The 15,331-nt window shown below is 45.8% G+C and overlaps 1 protein-coding gene across 2 annotated transcripts in view; it reads right to left on the bottom strand.

Annotated features, from left to right (window-relative positions):
- ABLIM3 (actin binding LIM protein family, member 3) overlaps positions 1–15,331 on the bottom strand; it is a 120,325-nt gene that overhangs the window by 35,333 nt on the left and 69,661 nt on the right. For both annotated transcript variants that reach the window (XM_011931523.1, XM_011931522.1), the window contains 2 exons: positions 14,757–14,850; positions 8,559–8,646 (listed from right to left, as the gene is read on the bottom strand). In XM_011931523.1, the coding sequence (XP_011786913.1) occupies positions 8,559–8,646; positions 14,757–14,850 (182 nt within the window). The remainder of the gene's footprint in view (positions 1–8,558; positions 8,647–14,756; positions 14,851–15,331) is intronic.

Here is a 15,331-nt window from a genome sequence, read left to right as displayed (position 1 = left end):
CCCTGATTACCTATGGAAATAAAAAATTGAAAAGCACCTTCATCCACATAAACAAATGCAGTAGATCCAAAAACGGAATATTGTTCAGCTGTAAAAGGAATGACCTACTGAAACATGCTACGCTACGGATGAACCTAGAAAGCATTATTCTCAGGGCAAGAAGCCAGTCACAAAAGAACATAGATTGTATGGTTCCATCTGTATGAGCCATACAAAATTGATAAATCCATAGAGACAGAAAACAGATTGGTGATTGCCAGGGGTTGGGGGAGAGGGGAACGGGAAGTGACTTCTTAATGGCATGTATGAGGCTTCCTTTTGAAGTGATGAAAATGATTTGGAACTAGATAGAGGTGGTGGTTGTACAACATTGTGAATGCACTAAAAGCTACGGAATTGTACACTTTAGAATGGTTAATTTTATGTTATGAGAATTTTACATTAACATAAAAAATTTTCCACTCCTCTCCTCCCAGCAGGTGAACGGCTTCTGTAGACCAAGGCACTCTGTTGCTCCTTTGTTACTGAAAGTGCCAAACTTGGCAGGAGAGAGGAGTGAACAATGCTGTTGAATCTGCCCTGTAATAACAACAATGTGATCATTATAATATTGGGCGTTAGTAAATCTTTACTGGTATCAGGCACTCAATGTATAATTTGATGTAATCTTCTTAAGGGGTTCCAATCCTGGCTACATCACTTACTAGCTGCATCGTCTAGAGCAAGTCAGTTGCCTCTCTGTGCCTTGGTTTCCCTATTTATAAAACAGGGATGACAATAGTATCTGCCTCATAGGTTTGGTTTAAGGATTAATGAGTTAATCGATGCACAGCACTTAGAACAGTGTCTGCCTATGTCAGGGACTATATAAGTGTTGGTTATTGTTGTTATTATTGTCTCCTCTCTTCTACCTACAAAAATAATATGTGTGCCAGGATCTAGTTTGGGGAAGGGGAGAGCAGTAAAAGGGAGACTTGAGGGGAGCAGGAAGCTGGGGCCTGGGTGAGCGAGGGGGCTGCAACACATGGCAGGCTGGCCATGCAGGTGGAGTCACTGAACAGAAGCCTGGCTTGGTTGCCAGCACACCCTCCTGGGAGGTTGGGCTTGTGCCCAGGGACAAGGGCACCTCAGGAGAAGTGGGAAAGACCAGCTTGCCTGGAGCTGACATGATGAAGTGGGCCTGAAGCTTAATAAAGAGGCTGGAGGGAGAAAAGTGCTTAGTTACCATGGAGAATATCGGGCAGGATGAGGAGAATGGCAATTCCGAGGTGCCTTGTAATTCACAAGAAATCATAGGTGCTGATAATAACAGTTGGGTCAGTAATTAAAGTATATTGAGTGCTTAGTATGTGCCAGGCCCTAAGTATTCTTATTATTCCTATTGTTACTATTATAACTAATATTTATGGAGTGTCGATGCCAGGCCTTGTGTCACACACTTTACAACAATAGTGCTTAAATATGAAAAATAGTAACTGCCATTTATTGTGTACATATGCTGCACCTTATGCTAAATATTCTTAAAAATGATGATAATATTGACAACAGCAAGCACTTACTAGTGCATTGCATCATGGGAATGGCCATTTCTATATAACTGGCTGGTTATCAGGAGCTCAGACTGGCAGAACCAGCAGTGCTAGGCCCTGGGCTGAGTCTTTACCATGCATTCATTAGTTCATTTAATCTTCACAGCAGCCTTGTGAGATGGAGCCTAGCCTCATCCCTCTTTACAGATGGGAAGTTGGGGGTTAAGGAGCTTGGATTCTAACCTGCTTGTCCATCTCTGTCTCCCTACCCTGGCCTGGGTGTGGGCAACAGGTACTCAGACTCTCTGGAATTTCTCTGCTGAGCCTATCGGGACATGCTGCCTCTCTGTGCTGATGGTGGCTGGCCAGGCCCTCTGGCCCGCTGCATGGAGGCAGCCAGTCTGGGCAGGAGAGCATGAGACCAAACATAAAAAGAAACAGGGAGAAGAACAACCTGATGGTGCTCATGGGCCCCTCCATCCAGCTGTGCTGCTCCTCGATGCTTCTCAGTTCTGTGAGCCGATCAATCTTCTTTTGCCTAACATAGTTTGAGTTAGGTTTCTGTCACCTGAAAAGTCTAGACTAATAAAACATCTCATCGAGCTAAAAGCTGAATATCTGACAAGTTCTTGACTTGCCCAGCAGGCAATTTTGTTTCTCAGAAAATAGAGGAAGTAAGCCGGGAAATTGCTACTCTGGACCTAATTCTGACCAACATAGACAAATTGACTGCTGAAGTCGATGTGATATGTGATAGGCGAGAAAACGGCCACATTGGCATGAGTTTGTGGTGACCTGAGAGAGGAGAAGCTGGAAACAAACTTTAGAAATACAAACCTTTAGCTACTACACTGTAATACTTTCTATATGATTCAAGATGCTTGGTAACCCTTAAAATCTAGAAAAAAAAGGCAGCTCATCAAAAATTAAAATATACTCTATTTAAAATGAAATATGCTTAGTAGAGTCAGACTTTAGGAAGTATCAATTTAGTATAGTAACAGAATATGTCTGAAGAATCTAAAATTAGGTAGCAGGATTGGGGAAACACAAGATTTAAAGTTTTTAAGTGTAACTCCTACAACTTAAGCTGTTAGTAGAGAAATGCAATTTAAAGTAATAATGCTAAACTACGAAATTATAGCAACCAATACTACAATAGTGCCTTTTAGAGGGTGGTTTCATGAAATGCGTAGATGATGACTGAGGGCTGGCGTTCCACAACCCATCACAACGGGAGGCCCTCACTTGAACATCTCTTAGCTTAGTGCACCTTTTCAAGAGTTACATCCCAGCCGTCCCAGAAATACACAGCTCCTGAAACCAGGACCTTATATCCTCTGAGCTAAAAATAATAATAATAAAAAAAAGTAATCTGAAATAGATTCAGTTACACAAGAGAAGGGTTTGTTGTAATTATCAAAACAAGCCTTCGAGATTCTGTTTCGGATTTGTGTTAACACAGAACCAAGGCTCTTCACTTTATTTTGGCCCGTGGACACCTCTGAAAATCTGATGAAAGCTATGGACTCTCTCCCTAGAGAAACACACCTAGCATGCAAAATTTAGTAAGCAATTTCAGAAGACTTACAGAGTTCAAAAGGCTGACCATGAACCAGTTTAAGAATTCTGGTGATAGATGTAAGAAAATTGCCTCCAAGCAATTTCACAAGATTCACAGAATTCAAAAGGCTGACCATGAACCAATTTAAGAATTCTGGTAATAGATATAAGAAAATTGCCTCCAAGAACCCTAGCAAGACAAGCCCACCTTGGCCAAGTGGTGTATGCTCTTTAAACTTTCAATCTCATCCTCTAAAATGAGGACATTAATAGTTTTTAGCTGATAGGGTTGTTGTGAGGATAAAATGGGATACTGTGTTTGAAACTCTTAGTACAGTACTTGGCACATAGTAAATGCTCAACAAATATCAACAAATAATAATTATTAACAATAATAAAATGATGGCATTTTATTATTATTAATATTTTTATTATTAATATTATCATTATTATTGGTGAGACCTACAATTTGTTATAATACTTTCCTTTAGCAGAGCAGGGTTTGTCCAGTATTTTATAAATGATTTCCTGCCTTGTGGGTTTTAGTTAAATACACAAATGATAACAGAGAATTGTTTAAAAATGTGCGGCTGAACTTGCGTAATTCCAGGGTTATTGTCTCAGGTCTTAGAACAGGGGGGTATTTGGTGTAGACAGAAGGGGAGAAGAGTCTATTTTCTCCCTTTTCCTGGGTACAGGCACATTTAGAACAAGAGCAAAATTTGTCTCGTGAACCACATTTGGGATTTTAAAAAACTCTCACTGATCCAGTAACTGCAACCTCTGGGATTTCAGTATAAGTTTTGCCCTGAACCTGCAGCATTTTGGCCATTATTTTGCTGCACAAAATGAGTGACCTAATTTCCTGATGAAGCCCAAATGAAGGGTTTGGATAACAAACAGATTAGATATTTGGCATCTTTACAAACACAGTTAAAAGATTGAATACACAACAGAACTTAAAACAAATAAAACTTGCTCTTGTCTCCTGGGGCCCCAGAAGTTCTCCTCCAGACAGACGTCAGACTTCTCCCAATTAGAGCCCATCAGAAAGCCATCACATAGCAATTAAAACACAAACAAACTCACCCAAAGAATCTCCCAAGGACCATTTGCCAGTACCATGCTGTGTCCAGCTCCAGAACTGACAAGGCTGGGTTTGTAAGCTTTGCAGGCATCCCAACACTCTCCCTCTCTTATATAAGTTGCTTTATGGAGTCCCCAGTGCCTTCACATTCACTCTTGCCCCTAATGTTCATGAGGGTCTTGTGGCATATGGTGCCAGGTAAGTGGGCCTGCCTCAGGTTCTCTACCTTGTACTGCTTCCGCCCACCCAGGGAGGGCCTTTGCACTCGCTGTTCTCGCTGCCTCCTCAATCTTCCTGCCCTTTTCAGCCTCCCACCTTCTACTCATTTTCAAGGTCTTGGCTTGAAATATCCCTTTTTAGGGGCACCTTCCCTGGCTTCCCAGACTAGAGCAGGGGCTTTATAACACATGCCCATTGTTCCAAACTTTCTCTGTGCAGCACTTGTCATATCTTGTCATTGAATGTTTACACTTCTATTTGGCACTGTTGGTTTCTCTTTCTGGAGAGTGAACTCCACCAGTGCAGCAAGCATGCTTGCCTCACTCATCTCGGAATGCCCAACATGTAGCAGAGAGCCTGGCACATAGCGTGGCCCCCAGTTTGAGTGGATCAGTGAAAGACAGTGATGCTATCCTCATTTTACAGGTGAAGGAAGAGATCCAGAGAAGGAAGTCACTTCTCAAGGCCACAGCCTATTAGTGGAATTGCTGACACTTGAACCCACGAGTCCTGGCTCTCAGCCATTTCTTTACACTCCTGAGCTACCCAGGAGCAGGGTTTTTTTTGCCACTTCTGGGGTATATCATATTGAATCCTGGTGTCCCCACTTGGTGAGGGTGTCCAAGGCCCAGATCTCAGCGGTAGCAGAACCCCCACAAGACACCCACAGCCCAAGTGAGCTTGACTCTAGCACTGCTTGGCCTGGTCCCCCTCATTCCAGGATCACTTAGCATCCTTTGAGGCAAGTTCTTGAAGGCCCTGCAATTACTCCCACTCTCCCAGGAGCCAGGAGGAGAGGGATGGGGATAATTAATGAGAGGGTGACAGGCCCGTCTTCATTACTAAGAATATCTCCCACCCTTGGAGGCATTTCCGCTGTAGGTTTAATGGTGCATTCTCTCTCAGGATCACAAAGCTGAGCACTTTACTTCCTTGCTTAACTCTTTCAGCATCTGTGGGAAGTTGGAAGAGTGAAGGCACTAATGTGTGAGGCTGTGAGCTCCATGAGGGCAGGGCCTTTGACTGATTTGCTCACTGCCACACCTTCAGTTGTGAGAACAACAGCAGGGATGCAGTAGACACTCAATAGATATTTGCTAAATGAATGAATGAACTGGGAGCTTCCCATGTGTCAGGAAATTACTACACCTATATCTCATAGCAACTGTTCTCGGTCTGTTTTACACATTAGGCAGCCAAGGTTCAGAGAGTTAAGAGACTTGCCCAAGGTCAAAAACTTAGTAATCAGTGGAGCCAGGATCCCTGCTGAGGAACTATGGGTCAAATCACCAAACAGGGAAAGACTAAGATTAGGAATTCAGGCAGGGAGGCAAAGATGTGGTTTACTCTACTGATATCCAGGTAGGGATGAGAATGGGAGGGCAGTTTCAATACTAGGAGGCAGTGTTCACCAGGGAAGGAGGAGAGGAACGTTGTACAACAAATTTTCAAGCCAAGTGCAAACTCTAGGTTCCCATGGCAGTCAGGATGAAGGTATGGTGCAGGTTGCTGAGCCTCGTAACACTGGGTCCTGCAGTAGGAATCACTCAAGAACCCAGGCAACGAAGGATTGGTGTGCACAGTAAGGGGCAGGGACCTGAGTATCAGGCAGGGCCTGGGTCCCAGGGGTAAAATGGAAAGAGCCCTGGAGGGAACTGCAATGCCAGGCCCTGCTCTGCCCCTACATGCTCCCATTCTCACACAAGTCTCTTCCTTTCTCTGGGTCTATTTTCCCCATCTCTGCAATGAGGGTTGGCACTTTACAGTTTAGAGTGACTCTGGGATCCTTACTCCTCCAGCATCAGTTCACATAAGTAAGTAGAGAGCATCTTAGAAATGGTCACTTTGTTTAACCTAACATAGGAATTCCTGCTCCAGGATTCTTAACAGATGGCACAACAATTTCTGTTGGGTAGCTCTAGGCCAGCGGTTCTCCACTGAGGATGATTTTGACCCCCTGGGGACATGTGGCAATATCTGACACATTTTTGATTGTCAGTGGGAAGAAGCACATGGTTGGCATCTAGTGGGTAGGGACCAAGGCTGCCACCAAATACCATACAATGCACAGGACAGCCCACAGTGTCACCAGTGCTGAGGCTGAGGAAATCGGCTGTAGGCACAGGGGGACTCATTCCATCTTGAGGGAACTCATGGCTGTAGGCATTGTGGTTAGGACAAGCTGATACTGACACACTCCCTGTAACTGCTGCCCTGGCCTTAGATCAACTTGGAGGAAGGGCCCTAATTCCTTCTCAAGATGGCTATCCAATCACAGCGACTCCACTAACGACATTCACCTGTGGAGGGAGTACGCATGGGCCAGTGTCAGGGTTGGGGGACCAGTGCCAGGAGCACAGGACCTTAGGGAAGAGGCCAACAACTCTCATATAAGCTGGAGGGGACCAGGGGCAGACAGAGGGCTGTGGGGATGTGGGGAGAGGGAACTGTGTTAAATTGTGGGCAGGGTTGGGGGAATCTTGGGTGTCTATGAAGCATGTAGTGACTGAACTGGGTCTCAAATGATAGGATTTCCAAAGAAGGGCACAGGAAGACAAGGGAAAGGGCCACGAGTTCATTTCAAGGCCAGACAAAGTCTTGCCACAAGGCCCAGTTCATCCACCCTGCTCGCCTCCCAGCTGCATCTCACCTCCATCCGCACCCCGGCCACACAGGCTCTTCTTGCTCTCATGCACTCGCCATTTCTTCACCCACTTCAGAGTCTTGCAAGCTCTGTCCTCTCAGTTTGGTGCATCCTATTCTGCATTTTGTTCAGTGCTACAGTCTGGATGTTTGTGTGTCCCCCACATCCATATGCCAAAATTCTAACCCCCAAGGTGATAATCTTAGGAGGTGGGGCTTTTCGGGAGGTGATTAGGTCATGGGGTCAGTGCCCTTATAAAAGAGGCCTCAGAGGGCTGCCTTGCCCCTTCCATCATGTGCGGACACAGAGAGAAGGCGCCATCTCTGAGAAAGTGGGCCCACATCAGACACCACATCTATTGGACCCTTGGTCATGGACTTCCCAGCTTCCAGAATAAGAAATAGATTTCTGCTTATAAGCTTCCCTGTCTGTATCTCAGTCTGCTTAGGTTATAACAGCCCGGATGAACTACAACACCAGTTAACACCCGCTCATGGTCTGGATCTTAGCTCCTGGCCCTTCTTCAGGGAGCCCTCCTGGATACTCCTCCTACCCCGTTATGTGCTCTCGAAGCCCCATACTTCTCTCCTTCATAACACTTATCACGGCTGACGTTTATTTGTGTGATTATGGATTAATGCCCATCTCCTTCAGGGGACTGTAGGGCTGGGTGAGCCTCACCATGGATGCTGGCACAGAGCCTGCACATGGCAGGGCTCAAGGAACAGTCGTTGAGTGGATGAATAAACCATCAAAAGTCGGTTTTGGCAACTCAGGTGTCAGGTATGTTCAAGGCTACAAAGGAAGCCTGAGACCTCGGCAAGATTTTAAATGCTAGGCTGAAGTGTTTGTAGCTAAATAGGCAGACAGGGAGGGGCCCCAAAGAGCAGAGCAGTGCCAAGAGCACGTGATGCCCTGGGATGGTGGCCTGGGCGGAGGGTAGAGGACTGAGCAGAATCTGGAGACTAATTAGGAGACTGTTGTAAGAATCCTGGGGTAAGAGGGCTGGGAAGCAGCAGAAGGAAAGCAGCTCTGGTAAGCTTTGTGGGGACGACTGACACTCCTCATTCCTCTGTGCATTCTAAGAGTCCCTGGGAAGCCCCGAGCAGCAGCCTGGCATGATGCTGTGAGATGTGGGGAGAAGGAGGTGGAGTAGAGGCTGTGATGCTATAGACACTTTGCAACCCAGGCATCCCTCTGAGGTTCTCTGACCCCTTGGCCCTGTGCAGCTCAGCTTTCCACCCCCAGGCAGAGCCAGGAGAGTCTGCTCAGAGCACTGCCAGGAAAGCAGGCCAGCTGGGCAGCGGGTGGAGGTGCACAGAGACGGAAGGCAGATTACATGTCACTTCATATTAGCTACACCGGCAGCCTTCCTGATCTGCCCAGAGAGGGGCCAATTAATTGCAATTCTGAGGACAAGCCAAAAGCCAAGATAACACTGAACCTGAAGGAGACTGCATCTCCTTTCCAGTCATGAGCAGATCGGAAGGCCTTACAGAGGGTCAGATTTGCTTACCTGTGAGGTACATCTCCTCTCCTTCGGTGAACATCTGGTGGCAGCGTACACACCTGGCACAGGTTGGGTGGTAGTGCTTCCCTCCTGCCTATGGAAATGAAGAGATGAAGCAGGAGGTGAGAGCCAGGGCTGCTGTCTAGTGGGGCAAATTGGGTTTCAATCTTCCCTGGGTACATTAGTGTTGTTCGCATCTTCATGGCCCTAAAGTCGGTTGGAGCTACCCAAGGGAGTCCACAACCATCTAAAAGCCCAGCCAGGAAGCTTCCTGATTCACTCCATGGGTCCCTGATGGCAGTTCAGGGGACTTCCCTGAATACCTGCTCTTCTATTCTGACACTGGGAAGGACCCTTCAGAGGCCACTGGTCCAACCTCCTCATTTCCAGAGGAGGAAACAGGCTTGCTTTGAGGACATTCCAGCATTTCCCCAAGTGAGGGGCCCTTACCACCAATGTTACATGAAATGATTTTAAGTGGTACATGAACTTGGGATTTAATAACATTGGACCAATGGAAAAAAAAAAAAGATCCTTTCAGTCCTTTATACATTCTTCTGATTTTGTCAAGGAGGAAGTACCAGTTCGGTGCTCATGTGTCTTTAACATCTATCCAAAACTTACGAATCTGCCTTTTAAAGAATGAGAACAGGTGTGAGGCTTGGAACCTCCTCGTGCAGTAGAATCTAGCTAGAACTCTATTTTCAGGTTACACACAATATGGCAAGTGATACTGGCTTTCCTGTTATGTCGTATATAAGTTTTCTTACATATAAGGGGGCCAACTTCAAGACAACTTAAAGTATTATGGAAGAATGAGCACATGAGGCTCACAGGCATGGCAAAAATTGTGAGACTGGCACACAAAAGACAGATTTTTAGAGCTCAGTGGGTGATTTACGACCCATTGTAGAACCTCAGATCCCCAGACCAGTCCTGTGAGTCTTGCACCTGGGTGTGTCCAGCCCTACCCCAGCTCACCCCAGTGTGGATTTGGTGAGTGCCTTTCCCTATTTTCACTTTCCTTCCCCATCACTATTTAAATTAAAAATGAAAATAATTTGCAGCTGCAAAGACTTCCATGAGGGGAAGAAACAGCCCCTGAGAAGGGTGTGCCTCAAGGGTTCACCGCAAGCCAGCAGCATGTTGGGTCCAGATCTGTGTGAGCCAGTCACCAGCTCAGCACTCGCTTCTGGAGTCACAATTCTGACACCAAAATCCCAGCCAAGAGGGCTTGTTGTAAAAGGGACCTTGAGTGGCGGCTCCAGCATTTGTATATGCAGGAGCTTGGTGCAGCAATTGGGCTGGCAGGTGGCCCTTGTTTGAAGAAATATTTTGCAACATCAGGCAGGGTTTTCTTTGAGGGAGGGTAATGCCCAGGGGAAACTGATGGATGTTAGGGGTTCTTAAAGGTCCCTGTCCAAGCCGTCACTTGATGTGATACTAATGGGTTCCTGCCAATTCAAAAATTATAATTGCATAATAATAAGACCTATTTCCAAAGTTAGGTTTTTTTTTGTTTGTTTGTTTTTTTAAATGTGGGGGCAGTGGAAGATTGCTGAGATGGGCTTGCCTATTCTGGAGATATTCTCTCTATTCTAAAAACTTAGCAAGAATGTGGGAAACGCAGATTTTTACAAAAAGAAAAAAATCTCCAATATTCCTTCTTTCCCCCCATTTGTTTATATGGCCTCATACCAACGAGATAGTGTCCTTGTCATCATCAAAGCAAATATGTTCAAACTTTGGAAGGAGCCTGCTATTTTCCCAAGCTGGAATGTGTGGGACTGATTCCCTTGTAGCATGACAAGGATAATCGGTTTAATTAGCAGCCTCTTCCTACTCTGTGTCTCTTTATTATTTCGATTATAGACCTGTTTTCCAGTGTGGCAACAGCGCCTTGGCAAAACTGAAGCCTAGCATTTTCCTAAATGTCATGCCCCACTACCTCGCCCCAGCTGAAAGAGGCTTCATGCCCATTTCAGCACCCCCAGTCTTGGATGGTGTTGAAAACAGTTTGAGCAAAGGGAGGTTAGGGCAGCCAGCACCCAGAGTAAGCAAAAGCCACGTCAGCTAGCTGAGATGAACCATTTTGTCTATTAGTGAACTGTAATCAGGAAAATAGTAAAGAAAAATGGCAAAAAATTGGTACCTCAAAACAGAGCCCTATTTGAGAGGACTGAAAATGGCAAACCAGGTTCAAAAATGTAGCAACAAGTAACAGGTTGTGGTCATTTTTGGTGAGGAAACAGACAAGGATGGAAGAGTGACAATGACAGTCATTGAGCTCTGTCACTGAGGAAGGGACCATGGGGTGGCCTAGGGAGGAAATGGGAAGGGACAGGATGAGAAGAGAAGGAGAAACAATTTAATTGAATGCCTGCAGTGTGCCAGACGATGTGCTGGGCTCTGCCTTGGGCCACTGTTGTTCCTGCATGGCCATCATTCTTTCTTTCTTCTTCCAGAAACAGTCCCAAGCCTTTCCTTGGTGGGGCTACCTCTCCTCCATATCAGTCCACAGGGTTAAGTAGTGCTGACCCCACCAATGAGCATATTCCAACTTTGTGGGCACAGTTAGAGGTCCAAGGATGGGCCTGAGATTGTCCAATGAGAGTTAGTTCCAGAATGCTTGCTGAGCTATTAGAAAAGAGAAGCTCTTTTTTCCACTGGGGATGCCGGCTGATAGAATCTAAGCCTGGGGCAACTGGTGTCCAACTTTCCCATCACCAAGAAGAACCTCCTGAGAATAAACTCAACCTGGAAGAAAGTAAGCCAAGATGGCTGGGGATTCTAAATGATTTTCCTTAAGCACTGGATCCAGCTCCTGGGCTTTTTGTTATGGGAGCTGAGAAACTTCCTTTCTGTTGCAGCCCAAAAAGTCTTGACTAACATGTTCATTAGGAATTAAATGACAGTAGTATTGTCTATTGATAGATACAGACTAAGAGGACGTATCTTGCTTAAGGCTTCGGGGCTAGAAGTGGTAAAATCTGAATTCAAGTCTGTTTTACTGCAGCCATGTCTGTTTCCTGACATCATGCTAACTCGAAGGCCCACGAGTGGCTGAGAGCTGTGGGTATCAGTGTGGATATAGCAGCCTGGAGTCCTAGATTTTAGCTCTGTCTCTACCAGAAGTGCTGCTTGTGACCTTGGAAAAACACTGCATGTCTTGGTCTCACTTTTCTCATCTGTAAAATGAAGAGGTTGAAGTAGTTGATTGCTAAAAGTCTCTTCCAGCTCTAAGAAAAAAAAAAATCAATAAATCCAAGATGCTAATGGAGCCTTGTAGAAATGGAATCAATCGAAACTCAGTCACAAGAGCTGCCTGGGAGGAACAGTCTACCACAATGCTAAACAACGGTAACTCTCGGGGAAATGGCAGCCGCCACCAACAGGATTTCAAAGCAGCTTGGAAACGCTGAACAAATTCCCATCTGCGGCCCCATCTGTAATCTAAGTTCTTTCTTTCTGGAAAGAAAAGTTTCCTTTTGTGATATTTCCCACTCCATTGACCCTTCAACCTACTACACTCTGGATGCCTCTTCCCCACCGTTCTGCAAAGCCAACAAATGACTCTTCTGAAGGTGACCTTTCTCACATCCAACAGCTTTTCCGCAGCCCGCGCAGTCCTTCACTGCTCTACAGTTTGACCAACACTCTGACCTCGCCATGTTTTCTGAAGCTCTGTCCTTTCACTGAATCCCTGATTCTCCTCCTATATCTTCCTCTGCTACCTCCTCAGTCTCTTTCTGAGTAGCTTTCACTGTAAGCAGCTGCTCACCAAGGTTGGTGTCAGCATCCTTCCTTGCTCTCTTTCCTCTGTCTTGGAAATCCTGAGTGGTGCTATTATTCAAAGCCTCGTGTTTATAAGATTGGCTCCTCCAGGCTGAGCTTTGTTCCTGAGCTCTGATACATATTTCTTTTCTTTTCTCATTTTTCTTGCCTCGGACAGGATCTTGCTCTGTTGTCCAGGCTGGAGTGTAGTGGTGCAATCTCAACTCACGTTGCTCCACCTCTCAGGCTCAAGGGATCCTCCGGAATGGCTAGGACTACAAGTGTGCACCACCACACCTGGCTAATTTTGTTTGTTTTTTGTAGAGATGAAGTCTCACTATGTTGCCTAGGTTGGTCTTGAACTCCTGGACTCAAGTGATTATCCTATCTTGGTATCCCAAAGTGCCGGGATTACAGGTGTGAGCCACCGCTCCCAGCCTCTGATCCGTATTTCTGACTGCCTTCTGGAAATACTCCTGGGACTTCAATCACAACTCATCCTAAATGGTACTTGCCATGTTTCTGCCAGATCAGCTTTCTCCCCTGTCGTCCCCAGTTCTGCCAACGACACCAGGCTTCCTATCCCTCAAAAATAGGTAATTCTTTGGTGCAACTTTTAGCTGCTTCTCCTTCAATCCTCATGTCTGCAAGCTGCCCCTCAGTTGCAGAGTGATTGGAATTCTACTTCCATAGGGCTGGGCACAAGGGTTGCTTCCCTCTTCATTGCTACTGTACCTCTTGAGTCCTTCCTGCCTGGGTCATGCAGGGGCCTCCTCACTCGTCCCTTCCAGCTTCCTTCCTTCAAATGTAGCCTGTGTACATTATCACGTCATCCTCCCGGAAGCCCAGCTCTAACCAGGACGTTCCTGCCCAGTCTCTCCACAATGCTCCCTTGTCCAGTGAGTCACATGTAAACTCCACCCTGGTATCCCAGGCCCTCAGAAACCCACCCCCAACAACCCTTCCTGGACTCATGCTTTGTCCTCTGCATCGCACTCCTTACGGCTCTATGGAGATGCTTAAATGTTTCCCAGTACTGTTCATTTGTTTATATCTCATTGTCTCTGACTCTCTCCATCAATTCTCCACATAGTAACCAGAGAAATCTTTTTAAAAACATGATCTTATCATGTTAGTCCTTGGTTTAAAACTCTCCAATGGTTTTCCATTGCACGCAGTATAAAACCCAAACTTCTAAACATGGTCTACAAAGTCCTACATGGTATGCCATATATGATATACTCCTATATTTCATCCTCCGCTATCCTCAATTTGTAGAATTCAGCCACACTGGCAGACTGGGTAAGCTATTGTGAGCAGAATCATTAATTCAGCCAAATCTGGACATTTGGTTGTGGTTACCATGAGTGTTGTGTTGAGAAAAATCCTGCAGGCACAATTCTGTGTGGGTTCTCTGTTTTTGAATGGGTCAAGCTCATTCTTCCTCTATCTCTTCCCACCTCAGGCCCCTTCAGGGATGGCTCTTTCATCCTCAGGGCTCTGCTTCAATGCATGCCCTCAGAGAGTTCCTTCCTGGTTGCTACATCCCCTCCTGCTGAGTCCACATGTGGCGGCAGAATTGTTCTCAACAAATCACTCATGGTAACCACAACCAACTGGCCAGATTTGGCAGAATGAATGATTCTACTTACAATACCTGATCCAATCTGATCCTCTAGCTATTGTTAGATGGGAAGACTGAGGCCTAGAGGAGCAAAGATCTTACTCAAAATCCAAGCAGGAGTTAGCAGTAGAATCAATATTAGAGCTCAATTATTCCTGTTAGGCTATTATTTTTCCTTTCCACTGAGCTCTTCCCTGTTTCTAATTCATCAAGGTGGGTGGTCCCAAAGTATAGGAAGATAGCTTCTAGACCCACAGGATATAGGAAGAAAGGCCAGAAAGACCAGTGCACAGGGGCTCAGCAAGGGTGTTGCAGGTTGTCTGTCACTGCAGAAGGAGTCATACATGGAAGGCTGGGGAGAGGCATTGCCATGGTGATGGACCCGCCAAAGAAGGGCTTAGGGAGCAAGCTGCTAGACAAGCTGACTCTTAAATCAGCACATTACCAAATACTAAAAAAAAAAAAAACAACAAAAAAAAAACATAAAAAGACTTCCATCCTCCGGCAGGGCTGGGAGGAAAATCCTAATGTCACTCTCTAGAAATCTGTCTGGGTCCGAATCAAAGATACAACTGATTTTCCCAGCACACTATTTTTTGAACCAGGAAGAATTTTGTCCACCTTCTCATTTTGGGGTTTCCCAGAGATCTCAGCAAGGTTATCTGCTGAAGGTCATGTAGCAAGCAAAGGTGGAGGAGGCAAAGGCTATAGAAAAAAAGGTGTGGGGTGACTTTCTCCTTCTGTGATGAGTTTTTGGAGGCACAGGTCACCCTGCCACATCTTCACCGTTACTTATACCCACTCACCTCCAAGACTCTGCCACTGATGTATCGGTCACAAGTCTCACATTTAATGCCAAACTGGGCGTGGTAGTCAGACTCGCAGTATGGAACACCATCCCTGCAAGAAGAAGTACACACGGGAAGAGGAAGCTAGAGAGGATCAGTGAAGGTGTGCACGGCAGTTAGATTCAGGACCTGCAGCCTGTGGTGACTGAGCCAAAGTTCGATGCTCCTCCTTTAATAAACAATTTCATCTGTATGAAACAATCATCCGACTATGCTCCCAGATCAGTGTAAGACAGGAAGCCTCCTGGGACCACCTCCCGTGTGCTCCATTTTTACTCAATGCTTATCACTTGGCGGACAGTGATAAGATTGTTATCTCTTATTCTTATACTACCCCCTATGACTAATAGTCACTAACATTTCTTGCTGGTGTGTTCCGGGCTCTTTGATGGTGTTTGATGACAACCCTTTGAGTCAGAATTATTAGTATCCCCATTGTGTAGGTGAGAAAACCCAAGCATAGAGCACTTTAGTAACTTGTCCCAGGCCACCCAGGATAACCTAGAGCTGAGATTCAAACCCAGGTGGTCTGG

The sequence above is a fragment of the Colobus angolensis genome, unplaced genomic scaffold (assembly GCF_000951035.1).
Source record: "Colobus angolensis palliatus isolate OR3802 unplaced genomic scaffold, Cang.pa_1.0 Scaffold90, whole genome shotgun sequence".
Lineage (NCBI taxonomy): Eukaryota > Metazoa > Chordata > Mammalia > Primates > Cercopithecidae > Colobus > Colobus angolensis.
Note: the sequence above shows the minus strand (reverse complement) of the source record. Positions and strands in the feature narration are given on the sequence as shown.